This window comes from Denticeps clupeoides, chromosome 11 (assembly GCF_900700375.1).
Source record: "Denticeps clupeoides chromosome 11, fDenClu1.1, whole genome shotgun sequence".
In the NCBI taxonomy this organism is placed as follows: domain Eukaryota; kingdom Metazoa; phylum Chordata; class Actinopteri; order Clupeiformes; family Denticipitidae; genus Denticeps; species Denticeps clupeoides.
In genome coordinates, this window is record NC_041717.1 from 164,376 (window position 1) to 186,704 (window position 22,329).

The following is a 22,329-nucleotide window of genomic DNA, read 5'->3' on the forward strand; positions in this document are numbered from 1 at the left end:
TCATTAGTCACAAAGTTACGCAGTTGGCTGGATATTAAAACCAGACAATGGCTCAAATCAGAGATCCAAATCTACAAAGGCATTCATACAGAGGGAGAACTACAATGTTCTGTAATTGAACTGAAAACATTTAACTCAGCCATTAAACAAAAATCCAAAACATTAAGAGGGGTTCCAAACCCTTTTCATATGACTCTATCTGGCAACAAGCCATCAGCGGTTTTTAAACTCCTGTACATTGTGAGGTGATGATATTGTTGAACACATGAACACATCTAATAAAAAGATTCAACTCTAATGAGTAGAACCTTCATTTACTATTTCAAATTGTGTCGTATTATGTAAATAATAATTATGTATCATTATATTTATCTATACTTTAATAGTTTTTAAAAATATATATCTAATGACATGTAAGCCTGCAACTAATGATTTTGATAGTCTACTATAATCGACTACTCATTGACCCTTCAACTAATAAATGGCTGTGTTCCTTATACCCCACCCACACTCTACACCTTGTGGGCTTAATCGTTGTTGTTTTTTTGTCAATAATGTAAGTGTATACAAATAAGTGTACCTCTAATATTTAGTGTTCTCTGCTGTGTATTTGCACATCAAGGTTGGGGACTGCACTCTCCAAGGTTTATTAATAGATCCACATAATAAAGGTAGCGTCCAATTTACTTCATTTTTTGTATAGACCAAAATCACAAGCAGTATGTCTCAATGGGCTTTACAGACACTACAGATGACACCCTTCATATCTAGCCGGTACTGCTCAACCTCCACCACAAGCTCCAGCTCCTTCCTTGCCAGGGAAGTGACGTTCCATCTCCCAATAGTCAGTTTCCTTGTCCGGAGATTTGACCGCCAAAGCTCCCACCTTGGTCTGCCACCCGATCCACTTTGCACCAGACCCTCCTGTGGGCAGTGAGTGCACAGTTGGATGAGCCCATGTATCCGATTTGGGCTGGGCCCACCCAGGCCCCATGGGTGAAAGCCATGTTTGAACATAAGGATGCCCATTGGTACATGGATGTTGTAGTGTGTTTAGTGTGTTTTGGACACTCGGGTGAAGACGTCGACTGGGGCTATAGTCGGGTGGTGGAAGGATTACTTTGAGGAGCTCCTCAATCCCACCGACGCGCATTCCGAGGAGGAACAAGGGCTGGCAATTGAAAAGAGCCAGTTGGTGGTTCAAGCATCTGGTCAGGATGCCTCCTGGACGCCTCCCTGGGGAGGAGTTTTGGGCATGTCCTGCCGGCGGAGGCCCCCGGGTCGACCCAGGACATGTTGGATAAATTATGTCTTCAATCTGGTCTGGGAATGCCTTGGGGTCCTCTTGTTCACTTTTTTTCTTAGAGAGAAAGAACACTGTGAAATCTGAAAGTGGATTAATAGGTAATTATGTTCCTCTGGGGGAATATGTAAACATGTTATGACTGTCAACAATTGTTCCTGATCTTGAATTTGGCTAGAGTCTGTTTATGCACTGGTGATCAGTATGTTTGCTTTTTGTGGACTTGAACAGTGGGCTAAAGGTCTTCATAGTAAACATACTATGAGGACCAGTTTTTTAATGTACCCAAGCACACATTTTTTAAATTCTCTACTGGTTCTGTGTTGGGTCTGTGGCCAATAAAGAATGAGCTGGATATTGGCCTTCTGACCCTGGATCAGACACAATTAAAGCCTTTAGGTTGGACCATGGTGTGTACATTTAAAACCGCTGCAGATCAATATTTCTTGCTAACTAATGAGGTGAGATCACTTCCCCAGTTATCTGAAGGATAAGACAGGTTTCCTATACACCATTTTCACTAACCCTCTTCTGACTTTATTGAGGGAATTTCATGTTTGTAGCTGCAGAGAAATAGACCGTTTGAAGGCCTGCATTACTGCTGATTTCAATGTTAACTAACCCAGTTTGTACTGATTGGTTAATGGAATATATACTACAGGGGGAAGAAGAAGATCCTTTATGCTACCATGGTCACAGGCTGCAAACAGATTGCATATCAGTGCACATGTCAAGTCCTCCTATGCTATTTGTGGCCTAGTGATAAAAATCAGTCTGCAATCCGAAGGCCACAGTTCTCTTAGTGATAACTGAAAAATCATTTACAGAACAGCTCATGTTCTTTCAAGTATATTGTGGACATTATGTAATTTGTCCTCTTTCACCCTTATACCTTTCTTATTTAGTCTGCAGTGAGTTCTGATTTAGCCGTACATAATTGTCAAAGATGCTGGCTTTCAAACCTGTCTCAATAATATGATTAATAAATATTTTTGTAATTTGTTGTGTAATCCAAAATGTATAATGATATGTATATTAAACAATATAATGACCTGGAGGTAGCTGAACCATATTCATTTTAGAGACAATAACAAGCTTTAAAAGAACACGAAAAAACTGTAAAACATTATGCCATTATAATGCACTTATGTAACATGTGTCAAGCTATATTATGCCTGGGATATCAGAAAAACATTGAGAAAATATGCATTGTTTTTGATAAAACAAGAGTTTATTTTAGAGCGTTGGCCTTAATCCTGTCAGTGGCTGAGCAAGAGTTTTTTTTATCAAATGAGTAATATTTTTAAATACATTAAAAAATGTAAAAATGTTTTTTAAATGTAAAGCCTAAAATACCACTACTAGTTGACCTAGTATGCTTTAAATATTAAAAATCACACAATCACATTGGGGATATATGCAAACATTTTTGAAAACATTCTGAGAAACCACCCATACAATGTCTTAGCATTTACAATAAATGTAACATAAAGAAGAAGCCTTGACGTTTGTACTTGAAGTAATCTCTTGGACGCAGTGACTTGGCAGGGTGGATTGGCCAAGAAGGTTAATTGCAGCAGTGATAAGAAGAACAGACATGCCTAGGAAGAACTACCAGGAGTTTTGAAGTTGGGAGGGTGTATGTCAGTTTTTAGGAATTATTGGGTTTGATTTTTGGGGCCTTTATCTTTTTGGGGCAACTATTAAAAGATTTGAAGCATTATAAGGATTTCTTTCTCTGGGAAGGGCAGGTATCCCAAGACGTCATAGAAATGTCGTAATTGCTTGTCAAATACATTAAATATGACTGCAATGCATTGTAATAGGAAAATATCTGATTGCATAATTTCACAGTTGTGTGTCTGAATTTCAGACCTGTAAGTAGAAGATTGCCACTGGTGCCACTGTGGTGTCACTAAGCAAAGTACTGTCCCCACACACTGCTCCCTCAATGGATGAAGTTAATGCAGAGACCACAGTGCACTGAGTGCACTGGGTGCTGTGCTGTGGTGAGTCACATGTAACAACTAATCACTTTTGACTGTTACAACCTTGAATCTTGAATCAGAAGTAAACATCTTGTATGGCATATGATGATACAACAATTTTTTTTAATTCCATGTATTCTGCCCTTATGATCCATAAAATCTTTTTTTCTGTGAATGATGAACTTCAAAGATAAATGTTAATCTACACCATAATCCTAATTTGTTTCTAAGGTTTTGAACATATTGATAGACCTTCCAGTATCAGTTAGATGATAAGGGTTTTAATATATCTTATCAAACACCTAAACTCATATTGTTCCCAGTAAATTCTGTCCTTGACCCTTCCCAGTAAGCAAAAGAATGTCTGCAAAATGTATGAGATTCTACATTGAAAAACGTGAACACTGGCTAAATAAAAAAAAAACTATTGACTTATTGATATTGATGTAATGTAAATAAACCAGGTTACAGCAAGTTTGACTAGTTCATTTACTTTATGTCAATGCTAAAAAATTTTTTTATATGTTTACTTGTTTATACAGAAAATGTCTCTGAGACATCTGCAATTGCTCTTTAAGTTTTCTATATGTATCTTCAAGACATAACTTTTATGTTTACTACAATATTTACTACACACTGCTCCCTGGGCACCTGTCATGGCTGCCCATTGCTCACCAAGGGTGATCACAATGACAATAACTTCACTTTAATAGAGTACATTTATCCTAGATATGATTATACTGTAGCCAACAAACAAAACAGCAGTCACAAGCAAATTGGACATTTTTTAACAAATAATTAGAAAGGCAATGTTAAAACTGCAATGTATTTCAGACAATATTTTCTTGTCATTGTCGCTGTCTTCCATTGACTGCTCACGGCTATGTTCAAAAAGGACAGTACAAGCCTTGAGACTAAACAGCTGTGGAGCTTTAAGAAAACCAATGATCAATGAGGCTAGTTGGGAAGAAGGTTTCAATTTGCTTGGGAGCATAAAAGACTCTGGATAAATGGAAGAAAGTCATGTGGTCTGATTAGTACAGATCTACCCTGTTGTGATGGGGACATTTACATTTACATTTATGGCATTTTATCAGATGCCCTTATCCAGAGCGACTTACAATCAATAGTTACAGGGGACAGTCCCCCTGGAGCAATTTAGGGTTAAGTGTCTTGCTCAGGGACACAATGGGAGTAAGCGGGATTTGAACCTGGGTCTTCTGGTTCACAGGCGAGTGTGTTACCTACTAGGCTTCTACCACCCTGGGGCACTGGGGCAAGAAGACCAGTTCCTACCATATAAACCTGTGGGGCAGTGCTGTGATCTGGGGTAAAACATCATTATATGTACATCTTTTGCAGGTAAAGAAGGTGCACAAGAACTGTACATAGATAGTACTGTACATACATAGACAGCCAGAGGTTTTTCACAGACAGACAATAAGTCAGACAACATTCTAGCAGTCTATATTTAAATGTCATTTTAATGCAGAAACTTTGCTTAAGACATAGCCCCAAGAACCACCTTTGGACCATCATATTTCCATAAAATATCCCTCTACTCCATATGCTGAGGAATACAGAAACCACAAGAACTTCTACAGATGTCCAACATGTTGGAAAGGTGCAACTCATCTCTCTACGCTCAGTTTGAAAGAGGAGATTATACTGGAATATTGAATATTGCTTTGAATATAATCAGAGCGGCTGCGAACAAGTCTCACTTGTCTGAAAATGAAAGAAACACACAACCAAGATAATGTAATAATGGGGTGATGCTTTAATACCAAATATATTTAAAACCTAATGATGGAACAATAGAAGCATGTTTGGCACATGAGCTCATATGAGGCAAGCTGGTTTGTAGAATCAGTAGCGACAGCATCATGCATGCAAGGAGATGAACCTCACACTAGCAAAAACTGTTCACCAAAACTTCTTTAAGCAAAAACAAGTTCCAGCATGAATGCTGTACTGACATGACTAACGTGACTGCATCCTTGCAAGACATCCTGAAAATGACAATGATGAAGTTTTTTTCACTGTAGCTAGTGCCATTGTGTGCATTTGAGTTCAGGTGATGCACATGATCTAAGGTATTGCTAGATGGACAGAGATCAGGGTGAAAACAAGCAGTCTAATGACTTGCAGTAGGCATAACACAGTTACATTTCTCTTCTTAAGTCTGCAGGATATGTCACAGTTCCCTACAAACTGCATTTATGAAAATGAATTTAAAATTGTGGCTGACCGGAATCTAGACCTTCATGTAGTTTCCATGGATTAATGGCAAAAGGTTAATGATTACAGCACAATGTGGAGTTTCGGCTTTGCTGATTGGCTGCCACAGTGTCAGACCAGAAACTCTGTCATGACATCAGCGGCAATCCCCAGACCTAGAAAACAACCCAGATAGCCTAAAGAAGGCTCATTTCTAACTGCTGAACAGGTAGAAGGTTCCACTTTTGGTATCCTTGAAAAATCTCTTCAACCTTTATACTTTGTTTTACTGGATATCACACTCCCGTTTGTCTGTCCTGGTTTGAAATAGCAAGATGGCTGAAATCATTTTCACTTTGTTTACATTTACTTCTTTTTTGGTAAGTTATCTTGGTTAAAAGTCATTGTGTCTTTTGTACCAGTATCTGTATGAATCACATTATTCTGTGATTATGTAATTCTATTCATAATTAGTGTTTTTTTTATATAAAAACTGAGGGTCAACTTTTTGATTTTAACTCTGTTTCAGATAACATTTGGTCCTACTCAAAATTTGAGTAAAATTTACTCTATGGCCAGTTCAATTTACTCATTAACAATGAAACGTATAAAAATATTTAACACTGAAGTTTATTCACACAATGATTATGTCTTATGTAGCTAGTTTTACTCCAAATATAGTTTAATAATAACACTCTATTGTGTAATGAAATATAATTTTTATTCCTCTGTAGTGTTATTTTTTTCAGATATTCATCTTATGATGCCATAATACTAAATTCCTGTGATCAAACCTATATTATGTAGCATGTAGCTAGTCGACAATATCATTAGACCGATCGGTAAATGCTGCCAACATGTCCTCACTTGATATCAGTGAAACTATAATACACTTGTAGTGTTTGGTGTCGGTCAAGGTTGGAGCAACGCCATTTTTATTTGAACCTCACTGGCGTCACAAGAAGCAAGCAGCCTAGATAACACTCACTTAAACTGGCTCTTAACTCTACTGTTAGATTTGTTTTTACTCTTCATAGAGTTGTAAAATCTAATTTCCCTGAAATATTGACACTAATTTTTTTACTGTGTAACTGATTATATGTGAAATATGGGTGGTAGTAGCCTAGTGGGTAACACACTGGCCTATGAACCAGAAGACCCGGGTTCGAATCCCACTTACTACCATTGTGTCCCTGAGCAAGACACTTAACCCTAAATTGCTCCAGGGAGACTGTCCCTGTAAATACTGATTGTAAGTCGCTCTGGATAAGGGCGTCTGATAAAATGCTGTAAATGTAAATATAGCAGCAGTAGAGCATACAAATATTTCTCTTTCTATTTCATTATTGATCTGTCTATTGTAAATGAAGAATGGTTTGAACAATATTTAAAGCTAAAAAGTTTTCAGTACATTTAATACAATTATACTATTAGTAAAACAGAAAAAGTAAAACCTCCATATCTTGTAAACACAAACAAATTGAAGAGGTAGATGAAGAGGTTAGGGTGAAGAGGTAGAAAGTATGTTCAGTAAAGGTCCTAATTTTTCAAATATCCTACAATTGCAAAACACAGCAGTCATACAGTATATTTTACTTCTGCTGTTCAGTTTAATTGCAAACAAGAGGTAATTTCACCAATATGTTTTTTTTTAGGTGCTTTCAAAAGGCCAGCATGAGCCTGGATTTTGTGCCTTTTATGAAGAGTGTGGCGAAAACCCAACTGTGGAGGGTCCCTTGATCACACCAATTATCCCTTGCAAGGATTACAGTCCTGCTAGGCTTGTCCTAGGTCAACACTATCAGCGTCTGAAGCAAGTGTGCCCCATGCTTGATCAGGGTGAAGGGACCACATCTGCCTGTTGTTCCCTGCTGCAGCTCTCCTCCCTGGAACAGAGCCTTAAGCTCTCCAAGGTGGTACTGCTCCGGTGCCCATCTTGTGCTGACAATTTTGCCCACATCCACTGTATCACCACATGCAGTTCCAACCAAAGCCAGATAGTGAACATTACACGTACCATGATGGTCAACAACAGTGGCACAGAAAAAGAAGCTGTGGTGGGCTACCAGGCCTATGTTTCCAAGTCATTTGCCGATGGCTCCTTTAAGTCATGCAGGAATGTGCGTATCCCTGTCACAGGAGGCTATGCCATTGCTACCATGTGTGGACCATATGGAGCAGATCATTGCACAGCACAACGCTGGTTAGACTTTCAGGGGGATTCCAGCAATGGGCTTGCACCTCTGGACATTGATTTCCGGCTCATTCCACCAGACTATACAGAAGGACTGCCTTCTGGTGTGGTGCCATATGCTGGTCGAGCCCTTGGCTGCAATGAAACAACTCCAACAGGTGAGCAGGCCTGCTCATGCCAAGATTGTAAGGAGGCATGCCCTGCTGTGCCGCCTCTGGAGCCTCTGCCTGAACCGTTTATGATTGGTAACCTGGATGGCAACCTGGTCATTTGTCTTATTGTGTTCTGTGCCCTTTCTCTCCTCTTCCTTGGTTTCCTACTGGCCAAGTGCATCATACAAACTAAACAGAGAAAAAAGGCAAATAAGGATAATAATGGCAATGAAGTGGAAGGCCACCCATTTGTATATCCAATGGATGTGACATGGACTGAGAATGCAAGTTTGGCAACACAAGAGTTCCTGGGTTCTCTGTTCCAGTTATGGGGAACCACAATGGCCAAACACCCCCTAAAGGTGCTTCTGGTCTGTCTGGTGGTGGTAGTGGCATTTGCAGTGGGTTTGATGCACATTGAGCTGACCACTGACCCTATCCAGCTTTGGTCTGCCCCCAACAGCCGCGCTCGGAGGGAGAAGGACTTCCAAGACAGACACTTTGAGCCTTTCTTCCGAACCAACCAGCTTATTCTCACAGCTCCTAACAGACCAAGTCACACCTATGACTCTCTTCTCTTTGGCAAGCAAAACTTCAGTGGCATTATCTCTAAAGGTGAACTATAAATGTTTTGGTAAATTGGATTGCTACTTTGTTGTAGGTTAGGTGCAGGTCATGCTTAATTTTAGGTTAATTATAAGTGAGAAAAGAAGCTCATATATTTTATAATGTGCCATCACAGACCTCATCTTACAGCTGCTTCAACTTCAAGAGAGGATCCAGAAGATTGAATTCTGGTCTGATGAAATGAATCAGACGGTCAGCCTGAAGGACATATGCTACGCTCCTCTGAATCCTGGCAATGCCTCCCTGACAGATTGTGCTGTCAATAGTTTGCCCCAGTACTTCCAGAACAGTGTGAAGAATCTGGATGCGAAAGCTAATATGACCAAACTGGGAGTTACCAAAGAAGTGGACTGGAGAGATCATTTCATCTATTGTGTGAAGTATGTCAAGGCCATTTACACTCACATGCAGTTATTGCAAATAATGAAAGCTTGGAGCCATTGTTCAGTATTGTAATGGAAGTTACATGTAATGCCTTCTGTTTTGAAGCTCTCCTCTGTCATTCAAAGACATCACAGCTTTAGGGATGAGTTGCATGGCTGATTACGGAGGACCAGTATTTCCCTTTCTGGCTGTTGGAGGGTATGAAGGTGAGATACACACTCACTCACTCACTCACTCACACAAACAAACACATGCATACTGTATTTTATTTAGATTAGTAAAGAATATGTGAAAAATCTCAGTGTGCTACTTTTACAGATAATGAATATACGATCGCAGAGGCTCTGATCATGACCTTCTCCTTGAATAATTACCCCCGTAACCACTCCAAGTTTAAACTGGTGGAGAAATGGGAGAGCATGTTCCTGGAAATTGTACAGGACTATGAAAAAAATCCAAATACCAACTTCACATTTGCCTACATGGCTGAGGTGAGAAATACTCATGATCCGTTGTTGAAATAAATAAAATATAAATAAAATTGCATTAAATAACTATTTAAAAACTAGATGGTCATACAACTGCTCAATGCAGAGAACACAATTATACCAGTCTGGAAATATTTTGTAATCTATGAAAATGATTCAGTATTAGTGGCAAAAATATGCCATACAACAGTGTGTTTTGATCATAATAGTAGCTAATCTAATTACTTGGTCAGAGATCCCTGGAAGATGAAATAAACAGGACCACTGCTGAGGACATTCCCATCTTCATGATCAGCTATCTTGTCATCTTTGTGTACATTGCTGTGGCTCTAGGGGAATACTCCTCCTGCAGACGCTTACTGGTAAGGAAGCTTCCTGACTTACTGAAATATTAAAATACAGTCAGAAGTTATAAGGTACAAATACTTCGTTACTGCACTTAATTATACTTTACTTCACTATTTATTTATGTGACAACCTTTGACTTTGCACATTTCGTACATTTTTGTATCGGTACTGCCTAAATTTTCAAATCAGGTTTGTTACTCTTAAATGGTGTGAAAATCCACGGAACACAGACTCTCTACATCACTTTCCTCTTTAGTGGAAACATGGTTATTTGGAGACTTTCTTACACGTTTCACACCATGTTTTACAGTTATTCAATTTTGCCAGTTTTGCATTTTAAATGATGACGTGCACAAATTCAGAGTTAAAGATCACATCACTGGCTGTATCTTTCTCTTGCGTGCGCACACACACACACACACACACACACACAATGATGTGGGTAGTTCTCACATCTCATTTAAAGTCTTACACATGATCTCTTGCTTTTAAATAGAAGTTAGTCTTAGGTTATGCATTTAATGTTACTGTCTAGGCTTCGAAGTCTGACTGATGTATTTATGTGTTGACTATTATCTATTTGAATACCAATAAAGTTTTTGAACACCATGGAAATTGAGTTTGCAATCCCTCAATCTTTAACAGCAGTTTTATTTTTTTTTAATGGTTTAGAAATGTTTGGGCAACTATTCTTTTTGAATTCATTTCACTACAATTTTCTTTGCTTGCACTTGGATTAGATGGTGGTTTTGTCCTTCTCAAAGTAACTTTATACTTTAAGTATGCTTTAGAGCCTGTTCTTTTTACTTTAACTTGAGTAAAAAGGTTCAGTCAATACTTAAACTTTTACTAGAGTCTTTTTAAATACAGGACCCAGATGCATGTGCCACTCAGGAATCAGTTTTGGAACAATGGGAGTGGAAATGGATAAGGAAAAGTTCACACTTAATTCATAAACCACCTCCTGAAAACACAAACACAAGACTTATAGAATTATCAAGTCATATAAGATGGGGAGTTACACCAACCCCAAAACAAGACTATTTTAGGGGAAAACATCAAGTGGCTGAGCAAAAGCTGGCATCTACCTTCACTTGGAAGTTCAGTGTCTATTATAGAAAGTGAAGTGATTGTGATACACTGTAGCACAGCACACAGTGCACACAATGAAATGTGTACTCTGTTTTAGCCCATCACATTTGGTGAGCAGTATCCAGCAGCCTCAGTAGCATGTGACGTTGCCTGCAATTATTGCTCTGGGAATTGTCATCAGGTTTTTGTGGTCCTCAAAAGATCTGTCATGACAGACTCTAAATAGCCTACAATGTAAAGCTAATAGAAAAAGAACAAAAACCTTCTACTGCTGTTTATTTTGTGCAAAAATGTGTAATTATTCACAATAAATTATTTGTATGTGTGTGTATGAGGGAAGGAATTGGGGTTGGTAGGGAACTGGCTACTCAGGCAGGGGGGTTTCTGTGAAAAAAGTTTTTGGATGTGCTGTGCTGCAGGATATTACAATGACATCAGCAATTTTCATATGATGTACATGTATATTTTATTTCCTAAAAATGTATTTTAAGGTCAATAAGTAAATTTCTAGCTGATTATTATTTTGTGCAGAAACATAAGATGTATTGAAATGCATACAAAATTTAGTGTCTGAGCATTATATTTAATATAACTACACTAATCAATGCTAATATTTAATTGGTTTAATTTTCATGTACAACTGTCAAGTTCGGCATTAATACTAAAATAGATATTTTATGCATTTTGACAATGTATACTGAACAAAACATGAATGTAAATGTTTTAATAATGCATTATTGAATGTTGCAATTTGAATTTAAATGGATTATTATATAAAGAGATTGAGTGCTCTAAAAAGTATGTTGCAACAGATTTCTTTCAGTTTTGACCTCTCCTGAGAGTTCTTTCTTTTATGTTCTTAGAAAGCATGGAATATTAATTAGAATATTAATCGTGAATACACTGAGTTAACCTAAATTAAAAATATTTTAACTGTTATTTTACTTTTACAAAGTATAGCCTTTTACTTACATGCTCTACTAATCTTGGTTATCACTCAAAATCTCTTACTTTCTCACTCTTAGGTGGATTCTAAGATCTTAGTAGGCCTTGGTGGAATTCTGGTTGTTGGCTGTTCAGTCCTGGCCTCCATGGGCTTCTATGCCTGGATAGGCATTCCCTCCTCCCTGGTTATTCTGCAGGTGGTGCCTTTCCTTGTACTTGCTGTTGGTGCAGACAACATCTTCATCTTTGTCCTGGAGTACCAGGTATGTTGGCCATTATTTGCACTTTGAATAAATAGGAGTTAAGAAAAATGAATGTGATTGCTATGGCATTTTACTTTTCTCAGAGAGACATGCGGCACCCTGGGGAGACCAGAGAGGAGCACATTGGTCGTGTCCTGGGAACCGTTGCTCCCAGCATGTTCCTTTGCAGCCTCTCTGAGTGTGTGTGTTTCTTCCTAGGTAGGCTAATTGTACGAATATCATTATTCACTTTCCATGCACAGAACTGTGCAGTCACACATCAAGACCTGAAATTTTGGGTTATTTCAGCTATAAATTTTGAGTTTACAAATCTTCCCACACAGCTGCTTTTGTCTGGTTGTTTCAGGTGCCCTGAGCACTATGCCAGCAGTAAAGTCCTTTGCGCTTTATGCTGCAATGGCTGTTCTCATGGACTTCTTGCTGCAGATGACAGCTTTTGTTGCACTACTGTCTCTGGATGCCCGCAGGCAGGACAGTAACCGCTGTGAACTAGGCTGCTGCATCACTGTCTCCAAGCCATGCTCATCTAAGCCTAAAGAGGGTTTCCTGCTGCCCTTCATGAGACAATACTATGCCCCTTTCTTGCTCAACTCTTTCATCAGAATTGTGGTGGTATGTACAGTATAGGCCAAAGGTTTGAACACACCTTCTCATTCAATGTGTTTTCTGTATTTTCATGACTATTTATATTGGTAGAAATATGAATGAACACATGTGGAGTTATGTACTTAACAAAAAAAGGTGAACATATTTTATATTCTAAATTCTTCAAAATAGCCACCCTTTGCTCTGATTACTGCTTTACACACTCTCGTGAACTTCAATAAATGGTTAGAAATGGTTTTCCAACAGTCTTGAAGGAGTTCCAAGAGGTGTTTTGAACTTGCTGACCCCTTTGCCTTCACTCTGCGGTCCAGCACACCCCCAATCATCTTGATTGGGTTTAGGTCCGTGACTGTGGAGGAAAGGTCTCCACTTTTTGTTAAGCACTTACCTCCACATGCACTTACCTCCACATCTACCAATGTAAATGCTCAATAAAGAAAACACCTGAGAGAAGGTGTGTCCAAACCTGTACTGTATATTGGACATGGAAATGTGGCTATAATTGTCTGTGTACTGTGTAATCGTAATTCTCTTCCCTTTTCAGATGATTGTTTTCTTGCTGATGTTCTGTTCATCTATATTCCTCATGTTCCATCTGAAAGTAGGACTGGATCAGGAACTGGCAATGCCAAAAGTATTCCCCGTTCACCAACTGTCATCAATTTTCCCATTTCACCAACTTCACATTAATTAATTAATTCATTCATTCATTCCCTGTCTGCCCATCAGGATTCTTACATGTTGGAATATTTCAAATACCTGTACAAGTATTTTGAGGTTGGAGTGCCCACATACTTCATCACAACAAAGGGATTTAATTTCACCAGTATTGCTGGCATTAATGCAGTTTGCTCCAGTGTTGGCTGTGACCAGTTCTCACTTTCTCAGAAAATTAGATATGCCACAGAGTACCCAGAGCGGTAAGTCAAAAAAGAAATAAGAGCTAAAAGAAATGCCATTCAGAAACAAGATGAAGGCACTTTACATTACTGAAACTTCTACTGCTCCTTAAATGCTATACACACAACAACCACTTTCACAGACATGTGCACATTGATTTTATTCTCTGTCTCAAGCACACACACATACAAAACTCCTAAAATGCATATTCATATTAATAATGTACCCAGGGAGGGCAGGACACAAATTAATCATAGAGGGAAACCCCACATGCACACTCTCATATAAAGACATGTTCTACTAAGGCAAACACATATGTGAGTGTTCTCATGATTCCTTCCTTCACCTGTTATTTCCTTATTATGTGCCTTTTAATCTTTAGCCTTGAACTTCCCTCAAGATCATCAAAGATCATCAGCCCAAGATAGTGCCAGTACTGAAATGTTAAATGTTTACTTGTGGATGAAATATGAAAAAATAACCATATTCACTTCATTCTATGAACATTCATTTTACATGTCTCATTTATATTTAGTTGAAATTCAATTTCTCTCTGCCACTCTGCACTTGGTTACCTTGACTCATTTATGGTCAATTCTAATATCTTAATGTGTCAATTTTTATATCTAAAGTTTATTTGCAAACCCAGTGTTTTTAAAAGGTTTATTTAAAATATATTTAATTAATAAACATTTTTCTGATATTTTTTTTTAATTCTCTCACTTGGGACTGAGGGACAGAGCCAGCAATGGGTCAGCCAAAGGAACTAGGCTGCCTGAATGTGGTGAGGTTCAGGCGAAGGATGGCACAATTCAGGGAGGGACAGTTAATCACCTCATCCATCTTGCTGATAGAGTGGCTGGGTTCCTGGTGCACATTGTGAAAATATTTCTACACTCACTTTGTGAATTTAATACAGGATAATGACATTAGAATGAATTAAAAAAAAGATAAAGATTGTACTATTGAATTTTATTCTTTTAATTTATAGATCCTACCTTGCTATACCAGCTTCATCTTGGGTGGATGACTTCATTGACTGGCTAAACCCTGGATCTGACTGTTGTCGGCTCTACACTTTCGGCCCAAATACAGGAGAGTTCTGCCCTGCAAGTGAAAGTGAGATTCATGATATGGTCATTGTTACAATATGACAAATGGATTGAATATGCTTCTAAATTACAACTGTCCTTACTTTTGCTGTAGCCCGACCTATTTGTTGGACAAAGTGTAAAAAAACACCTACTGATGGTGTACTAAGGCCTACCGTGGAGGAATTTAACCGATTCCTGCCCAACTTTCTCAGTAACAGGCCAGACCTAAAGTGTCCCAAAGGGTAAGCCAAGCTTGCCACGCAAATAGCAGTTACTGCACTGTACTGGGGTGTAGGTTGCATGTTCTGACTTAAAAATTGAATATTGTGAACACTACGATTAATTTCTTAATATCTAATTTGACAGAGGTCTGGGAGCTTATGATACAGCTGTGGTACAGGATGAAAATGGGGACATTATTGGTAAGAATGCAGCTTGCACATAATGGCCTAGAGTCAAGTCAAGAACATTTTCTAGATTTACAGATATGCACTGTTAACTGTTAACTGAGTAATTACTAGAACAGTCATTTAAACAATGTTCATGACATGTTCCATCTAAGTGAGCTTGTGCAGATCTTGCCAAAATGGAGCTGGTCTTTTTGAAACAACACAAAAACCATTCCTTATGGTTTATTCATATTAGGATTTTACAGTCATGTGTTCTATGGTATATGGTTCATGAGAAGAACATGGAAGAGTTTATTTGGGTACAGTATATATGTTCAACATGCCTTTTGCTCTCCCAACTACAGCATCCCGCTTCATGGCGTACCACACACCCCTAACCAACTCTCAAGAGTTCTCTGCAGCCCTACAGATGGCCAGAGAACTTGCACACAATATCACCATGGCAATGAGAAAGATTCCGGGTACCTCAAAAGATTTTGAGGTCTTCCCTTACACGTATGTCAAATCTCCACATTTTTCATGCAAAGACTATTCTATTCATCTCAATTCTACATTTCCATGTTGTGAATGTGTTTTCAGGGTGACATATGTGTTCTACGAGCAGTACTTAAGCATCGTCCCTGAAGGCTTGTTTAACATGTTTATGTGCCTGCTCCCCACCTTTGTGGTCTGCTGCATTCTACTTGGCATGGACCTGCTTTCTGGCTTGCTCAACCTGCTCACCATAGTGATGATCACTGTGGACACAGTGGGTGTCATGACACTATGGGGCATTGACTACAATGCAGTGTCTCTCATTAATCTTGTGACGGTAAGAAGTTGAAGCTGACAGTCTTCCACATATAAAGTCATAAAAATTATAAAAAAGATATCCCCAGATGGAGCTGCACAAGTTATGATTGCTTTAACCACTATACCTCTCTAACTCAAATTAAATACTTTTTAAAACATTTTTCTGTGGCTTCAGGCTGTGGGCATCTCGGTGGAGTTTGTCTCTCACTTAACAAGATCATTTGCTCTCAGCATACTTCCAACACATGTGGAGAGAGCTAAAGAGGCCACAGCCAAGATGGGCAGTGCTGTAAGTGTCACAAGAGTTACAATGGAACCATTGTTGGGTAAACACAAATGTACTTCCTGTTGTATAATCCATCATCCCTGGTGGCAGACTTTGTTGTTGGGTGTAGATACACTCAAGGTTAAGTGTCTTGCTCAGGGACACAATGGTAGTAAGTGGGGTTTCAACCAGATACTTTGTGCTCTTTTGGTTCATAGGCAAGTGTCTAACTCACTAGGCTACTACCACCCCTAATAAGACCCTTTAAGGTGGTTCTTCCATGAATCAGATTTGTTTCTTTAGCATATCTTCCAGATGATCAACTGGACTGAGATCTGGAGAATTTCAAAAAGTCAAAAATAATCTTCAAACAATTCTTGAACCATTTTTGCAGAGTCATCCTGTTAGAATATTGCCCATGAAATGTACACTCACACCTCTCCATATGATTTAAATCAAAAGGGCACCTTCTTCCATTGCTCAGTGATCCAACTCATGGGCACATGGGTTCATACACATAGTGCTGCATTGTGTTACGACTCCTTTCTCTCTAAACCCACATTTTGAGATTTGGTAGCTTTTTCTATTCTTTCTATTGCTCTTCAGACAAAAAAGTTCACTAGTTCAACTTAAATTTTTGTTGAATTAAATTGCTGTGAATGGTTCTTAAATAACCACTCATAAGCATTTCAGAAGGGTCAAATTATTGTCCTACATTTCAAGCAGAAAATAAAAAGAATTAAACCACCATCTCAAACACATGACCCTGATCAGAGACTAATGTGTTTGCTAAAAGCGCTTTCTAAAAGTAAAATTATTGAACTGTCCTACTTGTACAATCCTGTGAAGATGCCAGCTGCATTTAGTGAATGACCTGTTAATGGATCTTTTGTTTCCTGATGGCAAGGTCATATTTTAAGGCAATAATTGGATTATTAGATACATTGGATAAATGTGAAATAAAGTTTCAGGGAATTCGAGAAATTATTTTCATAAATGGATAGGCCACGACAGAACCTTGATCTTAAACTTATTGATGATTTGCTGCACAAGAATTTATTAAAGGCCTCCACTGAGGTCCAGCCCAAGCCCTTATGGGGATCAAAACAGAATTTGATTAGGGTCTCCCACTTTCACCACTTCTGGTTCCACTCTTCCATCCTCAACACAAAATCTTTGTGAGAAATGAATACAGTGGAAATAAAGGATTGAATGTTTCATGGGGAAGTTTCTGAATATGTGATTTTAAAGAAATCGGCTTGTTAATACACATTTGTGTTTATTCTATCTTCTGCAGGTATTTGCTGGTGTGGCCATGACAAACTTGCCTGGAATAGTGGTGCTGGCATTTGCAAAGGCTCAGCTCATCCAGATCTTCTTCTTTAGACTCAATCTAGTTATTACTTTGCTAGGCATGGCGCACGGCCTCGTATTCCTGCCTGTGTTACTGAGCTTTTTTGGTAAGTTACAATATAGACTGCTCAAAAAATATAAAGGGAACACAAAAATTAGATATCCTAGATCTGAATGAATGGAATATTCTTAATTATTTAGTTTTTTAAATAGTTGAATTTGCTGACAACAAAATCACACAAAAAAAAAGATTTTTTTTTTCATTTTTATCAACTCATGGAGGTCAACAAATCCCCAAACTCAAATTAAACTGGCTCAGTAGTGTGTGTCGCCTCTACATGCTTGTATGATGACCTCCCTACAACGCTGATGAGGTGGTAAATGGTCTCCTGAGGGATCTTCTCCCAGACCTGGACTAAAGCATCTGCCAACAGTCTGTGGTGCAATGTGCACAGTGCGAGAAATTATGTCCCAGATGTGCTCAATTGGATTAAAGTCTGGGGAATGGACGGGCCAGTCCATAGCATCAATTGTCTTGTAGGTACTGCTGATGCACTCCAGCCACATAAGGTCACGTGAGGTCACTGAGAGTTTAAGCAAAAACATGCACATTTCTGGTCTGCTGGATGTAATTTTTGCAGGGCTCTGGCAGTGCTCTTCCTGTTCCTCCTTGCATAAAGGCAGAGCTAGTGGTCCTGCTGCTGGGTTGTTGCTCTCCTACAGCCTCCTCCACATCTCCTGATGTACTGGCCTATCTCCTGGTAGCACCTCCATGCTCTGGACACTACGGTGACAGACACAGAAAAAACCTTCTTGCCACAGCTCGCATTGATGTGGAAGAGCTGCACTACCTGAGGCACTTGTGTGTCTTGCTAATTGCCTGCAATTTCCACCTGTTGTCCATTCCATACAGCATGTGAAATTGATTGTCAATCAGTGTTGCTTCCTAAGTGGACAGTTTGATATCACAGATGTATGATTGACTTGGAGTTACATTGTGTTGTTTAAGGGTTCCCTTTATTTTTTTTTTAGCAGTGTCCATTAGTATTTGATCTATAGAATGCAAAATCACACTGGCTAACAAAAGCAAAATATATTCCTGTTTACTTTTATTTCTATCTATAATTTCAGGACCTGGTGTAAATAAGGCAGTTCTGCTGGAAATGCAAAACAAGAAGGCTACAGAAATGCAGAATCACAAGAAGATAGGTGAAGAAAACCACAGCTATGAATATGAGTGCTCAACAATACCAGATACAAATGTGACACAGACAGAGGCAGAGAAACAACAAATCCCCACTCAGAATACTAAACTCTGATCCTCTTCCAAAATTAAAAACTACTATGATTTGGTCAACTGTGCCGAGTGAAGTTTAAAAGTAAACTGAGCTTGTGACCAGAATATAAACCAGTGCAATATAAGATAATCCCAAAACATAAATCTTCATTGAAGTAAGCTCAACAAACAGATCACACTGTGACGTCATCCTTGTCAGCGTTTCATACAGTGCCTGTCCAACAAAGCAGCATTTTGCAGGTCAGCACATACCTACATCAACAGGGAGGATGTTCAGCCACATAAAATCCATAAGCTTCAGACATGTCAGTCTATTAGCTCATATGCACTCCTGCTTCAGTTACAGTTTTATATTAAAAGTTATGTCATGTATATCACAACATGAGATGTTAGCAACAGCTCGGGAACAGGAAGTTTGAAAGTGGTTACACTCTTACTCTTTGTGACCAGACAAAACAAGAAGAAAATGCAGTGTATTTGAATTGCACTTATAGTACAGTGAGGGCCTAATCATTGTTTCTTAAGAATATATGCCAGATTCATTTGCATGTTTATTTAAGATCATTGTTTTATATTATGTAATATTTCAAAGAGCCATAGACTTGTTAGGCTCTAAGTGGACCATGACTGTGACTGTCTAAACAAAAGTTAAAATAAAAAATTCTGTTAATTTTGTTCACTGTAGTAGAAATGGTATTATTTCTCTAGATTTTTATTGGATTATCTATGTTATTTTATAATTTCATTGCTCAATAAAAACAAGAATGGTTTTTAGTATTTGTGTCAGCTACTGGACTTGTCTGTGATTTATAATTTGTGGTTATAAATGTGCTTATTTAGTGCAAATGGGTGACATGCAACAATTTGCCTCTCAGGATGCTGCACAACATATTTTGTGAGAATCAACTGAACTTATATCAGGCTTGGAAGGCAGTTCTGCATAAAGTAGTTATTTGACTGATCCACCACATCGTATACAATTCTAAAACAGGATGGTAATAGGCTTGAGGTTGAATATTTTAAATAAGAATAAACCCAAAAACATGTAGGGCAAGTGTTAGGTTTGTTTGGGTAAGAAAGGCCTGGGTTAGGCATTGCTAGATATTGCTATGTATCAAAACAATAAAAAATTATGGATTTTTTTTATCCTAATAAGAAATATGTCTGATTTCCGTATGTATGAAAACTACATAATCCAGTTTAGAAGTTATAGTGTAGGTATCACCAACCCTGGTCCTGACTGTGGAGGCCATTGGAATAATTCAAATTAAGATGATTTGAGCTTTGAGACGAATTGCATTATCCTTCTGGAAGCCATTACTTGAATATGTCAAGTACAGCGGCTTGTAGTACGGGGTTAATGGCTGTAATGTGTTTTTGGTTTTACTGACTGCTCCTTAATAGGTCCGGGACTAAATGAACACTAACCGGCTATGTCCCTACCAGGGACTGGTGTGTTGCATCAGCCTGGTTTCCAATGACTCTGATGGAGTAATTGGTGGAGACTGGGTATTGGTTGTGGGTAGGTTGGAATGTCTTATAAATAGGGCCCACCTTACATCGTGCGGGGACGGAGAGAACGGTGACCAGGAACCAGAACCGGGACTCGTGAGGTCACCAGCGGCGCGAACGGCGGCGACGCGACCAGACGCCGGACCGTGACCAGCGGCGTAGTGGAGGGCGGAGCGGAGTTGTAATTTCTGGTTGAGGTGCTATTGTATGTGGACCTCATTCCATCTAGGAGTCCGACTGTGTTTGTGTTGCAGCGGGATCGTCGTATAGCGACGGCGGCCGACGAAAGAAGGAAGCGTGGAAAGAGTGGAACGGCACCTACTCTTGTTACGTTTTCATTCATACGGCCTGTCCGGGAACTGGGCGGAGTTTGTTGCCGAGCATTCCGGAGGGTGACGTGGGCGTGTTCGCGGGATCCTGGCCTGCGTGATCCGGCGCAGCTGCGGAGTGGCGCGCTTGGAGACCGACGTGTACACGATTCCAGTTTGACAATTTGTGTGACCATTTGTTTCGTGGGTTTGGGTAGACTAGTTTTTATACTGGTCGGAGGGGAGCCGACCAGTATTGACTGTTTTTAAGATCTTTTTCTTATTAGATAGGTATATGTTATTAGATAATTAGTAATGCTGTGTGTATGGGGGTTAAGATAACCAGCCTGGTTTGTCATCATACTGATTTTATTACTCAACCAACCCTCTTAAAATGTGAATTTGTGGTGCTTCACTTGTGGTTTGTAAACGTGTGTTTGGTGTGATCTCTGATTTTTGATGACTTGTGGGTTTGTACGTGTGCTCTGAACTGTTGTCACGATTACCTGTGTGTACCGGGGAGTGTGGCATCAACCCTGCAGTACTAGTGAGGTGTAACCGTTTCTGGCAGTGTTATTCTCATATGCCCCCAACATGCATTTTGTCTGATTTATTTAAACAAATAAAGTGTACTGTTTGAATTGTACTTTGCGTGTTGCCTGTGTCTGGGTTGGACAGTGGGAGCATCAAGTAACGGTCACAACAAATACACTGTTTTAATAAAGACACTGACAGTCGGCTTTATGGACAGTCTGTTATGTTCCGTAGAGATGGGAGAGGCATGTTCTGTGCTCTTTTCACTAACCTTCTGTAAGCAGGGTGGTAGTAGCCTAGTGGGTAACACACTCGCCTATGAACCAGAAGACCCAGGTTCAAATCCCACTTACTACCATTGTGTACCTGAGGAAGACACTTAATGATGACATACTAGGCATCTGATTAGTTTTTAGAAAAAAAATTCTATCTCAGCTGAGATGTTCACAAACTGAAAGAAGAGTAGGATTGAGTCTCCAAGGGCAATTGCTATGGTTATTGGAATATTTAGTGTCATGGTTTGGGGACTATGGTCAGATATAACTATAGTTGCAGTCTCTTATCGAGGAGAGAGGTCTTGCATCTACTAAAAAATAATCAATGCGTAATTATCAGTTATTACCATACATCGATTATATCATATGTTTTAAGAAAATGTTGAATATGCAGTGGTGATTTGGAGTTCTTCTGAGTTCTTCTTAGCCGAACTGCGATCTAAGACAGAGGAAAGAACACAATTAAAGTCCCCTCCAACAATAAGATGGTGTGTGTTCATATTAATTAGTTCTAGAAAAATGTTTGAGAAGAATGTATAATCATCCCAATTTGGAGCATAAACATTAGCAATGATAAGCCTCCACATTTTCCCCTCCATATAATCACATTTATCTTGCATTTTCTTTTAGTTCTGTCTTCAGGTCAGCCACTGTAGTTTGTAGTTCACCGTTTCATCCGACCCCTTAAATATACCACTTTTGATGGAAGTTTTCATTAGGTAGATATCCGTTCATGCTAGCACGAGGTTGTTTGCAAGTTCCATTCTCACCGCTTGGATATGTTTTTTAAATTGCTGAATTCTTCAGAAAGGATGCCTTTTAGTTCAGTTCGTATTACTTCAGAGATATCGACTTTTAGAGCCAAAAGGATCTGAGACTTGAGATCTTCTTTGTCCATACCTCCAGGATTTGTGTGTGGTGGAGTAAGTGCAGAGCTGCAGTCGCTGCCTGAGCTTTGTGTGGAGTTAGGGTTAGGGTT

At 39.0% G+C, this 22,329-nt stretch overlaps 1 protein-coding gene across 1 annotated transcript; it reads left to right on the forward strand.

Annotated features, from left to right (window-relative positions):
• Window positions 1-5,844: 5,844 nt before the first annotated feature.
• npc1l1 (NPC1-like 1) lies at window positions 5,845-19,310 on the forward strand. Its single transcript, XM_028996056.1, has 19 exons — window positions 5,845-5,891; window positions 7,167-8,472; window positions 8,600-8,864; window positions 8,974-9,074; window positions 9,187-9,359; window positions 9,590-9,718; window positions 11,822-12,004; window positions 12,088-12,202; window positions 12,351-12,616; window positions 13,155-13,244; window positions 13,340-13,530; window positions 14,502-14,629; window positions 14,717-14,846; window positions 14,971-15,026; window positions 15,359-15,509; window positions 15,594-15,825; window positions 15,982-16,095; window positions 17,369-17,531; window positions 18,556-19,310. The coding sequence occupies exons 1-19, from the start codon at window positions 5,847-5,849 to the stop codon at window positions 18,741-18,743; spliced, it is 4,026 nt and encodes a 1,341-aa protein (XP_028851889.1). The 5' UTR covers window positions 5,845-5,846; the 3' UTR covers window positions 18,744-19,310.
• Window positions 19,311-22,329: the final 3,019 nt, after the last annotated feature.

Excerpts from the sequence above, each read along its gene's own strand:
- npc1l1 (XM_028996056.1), top strand. The coding sequence starts at position 5,847 with ATGGCTGAAATCATTTTCACTTTGTTTACATTTACTTCTTTTTTG. Across the intron at positions 8,473-8,599 it reads CAGTGGCATTATCTCTAAAG|ACCTCATCTTACAGCTGCTT; the intron begins GTGAACTATAAA and ends GTGCCATCACAG. Across the intron at positions 12,005-12,087 it reads TCTTTGTCCTGGAGTACCAG|AGAGACATGCGGCACCCTGG; the intron begins GTATGTTGGCCA and ends TACTTTTCTCAG.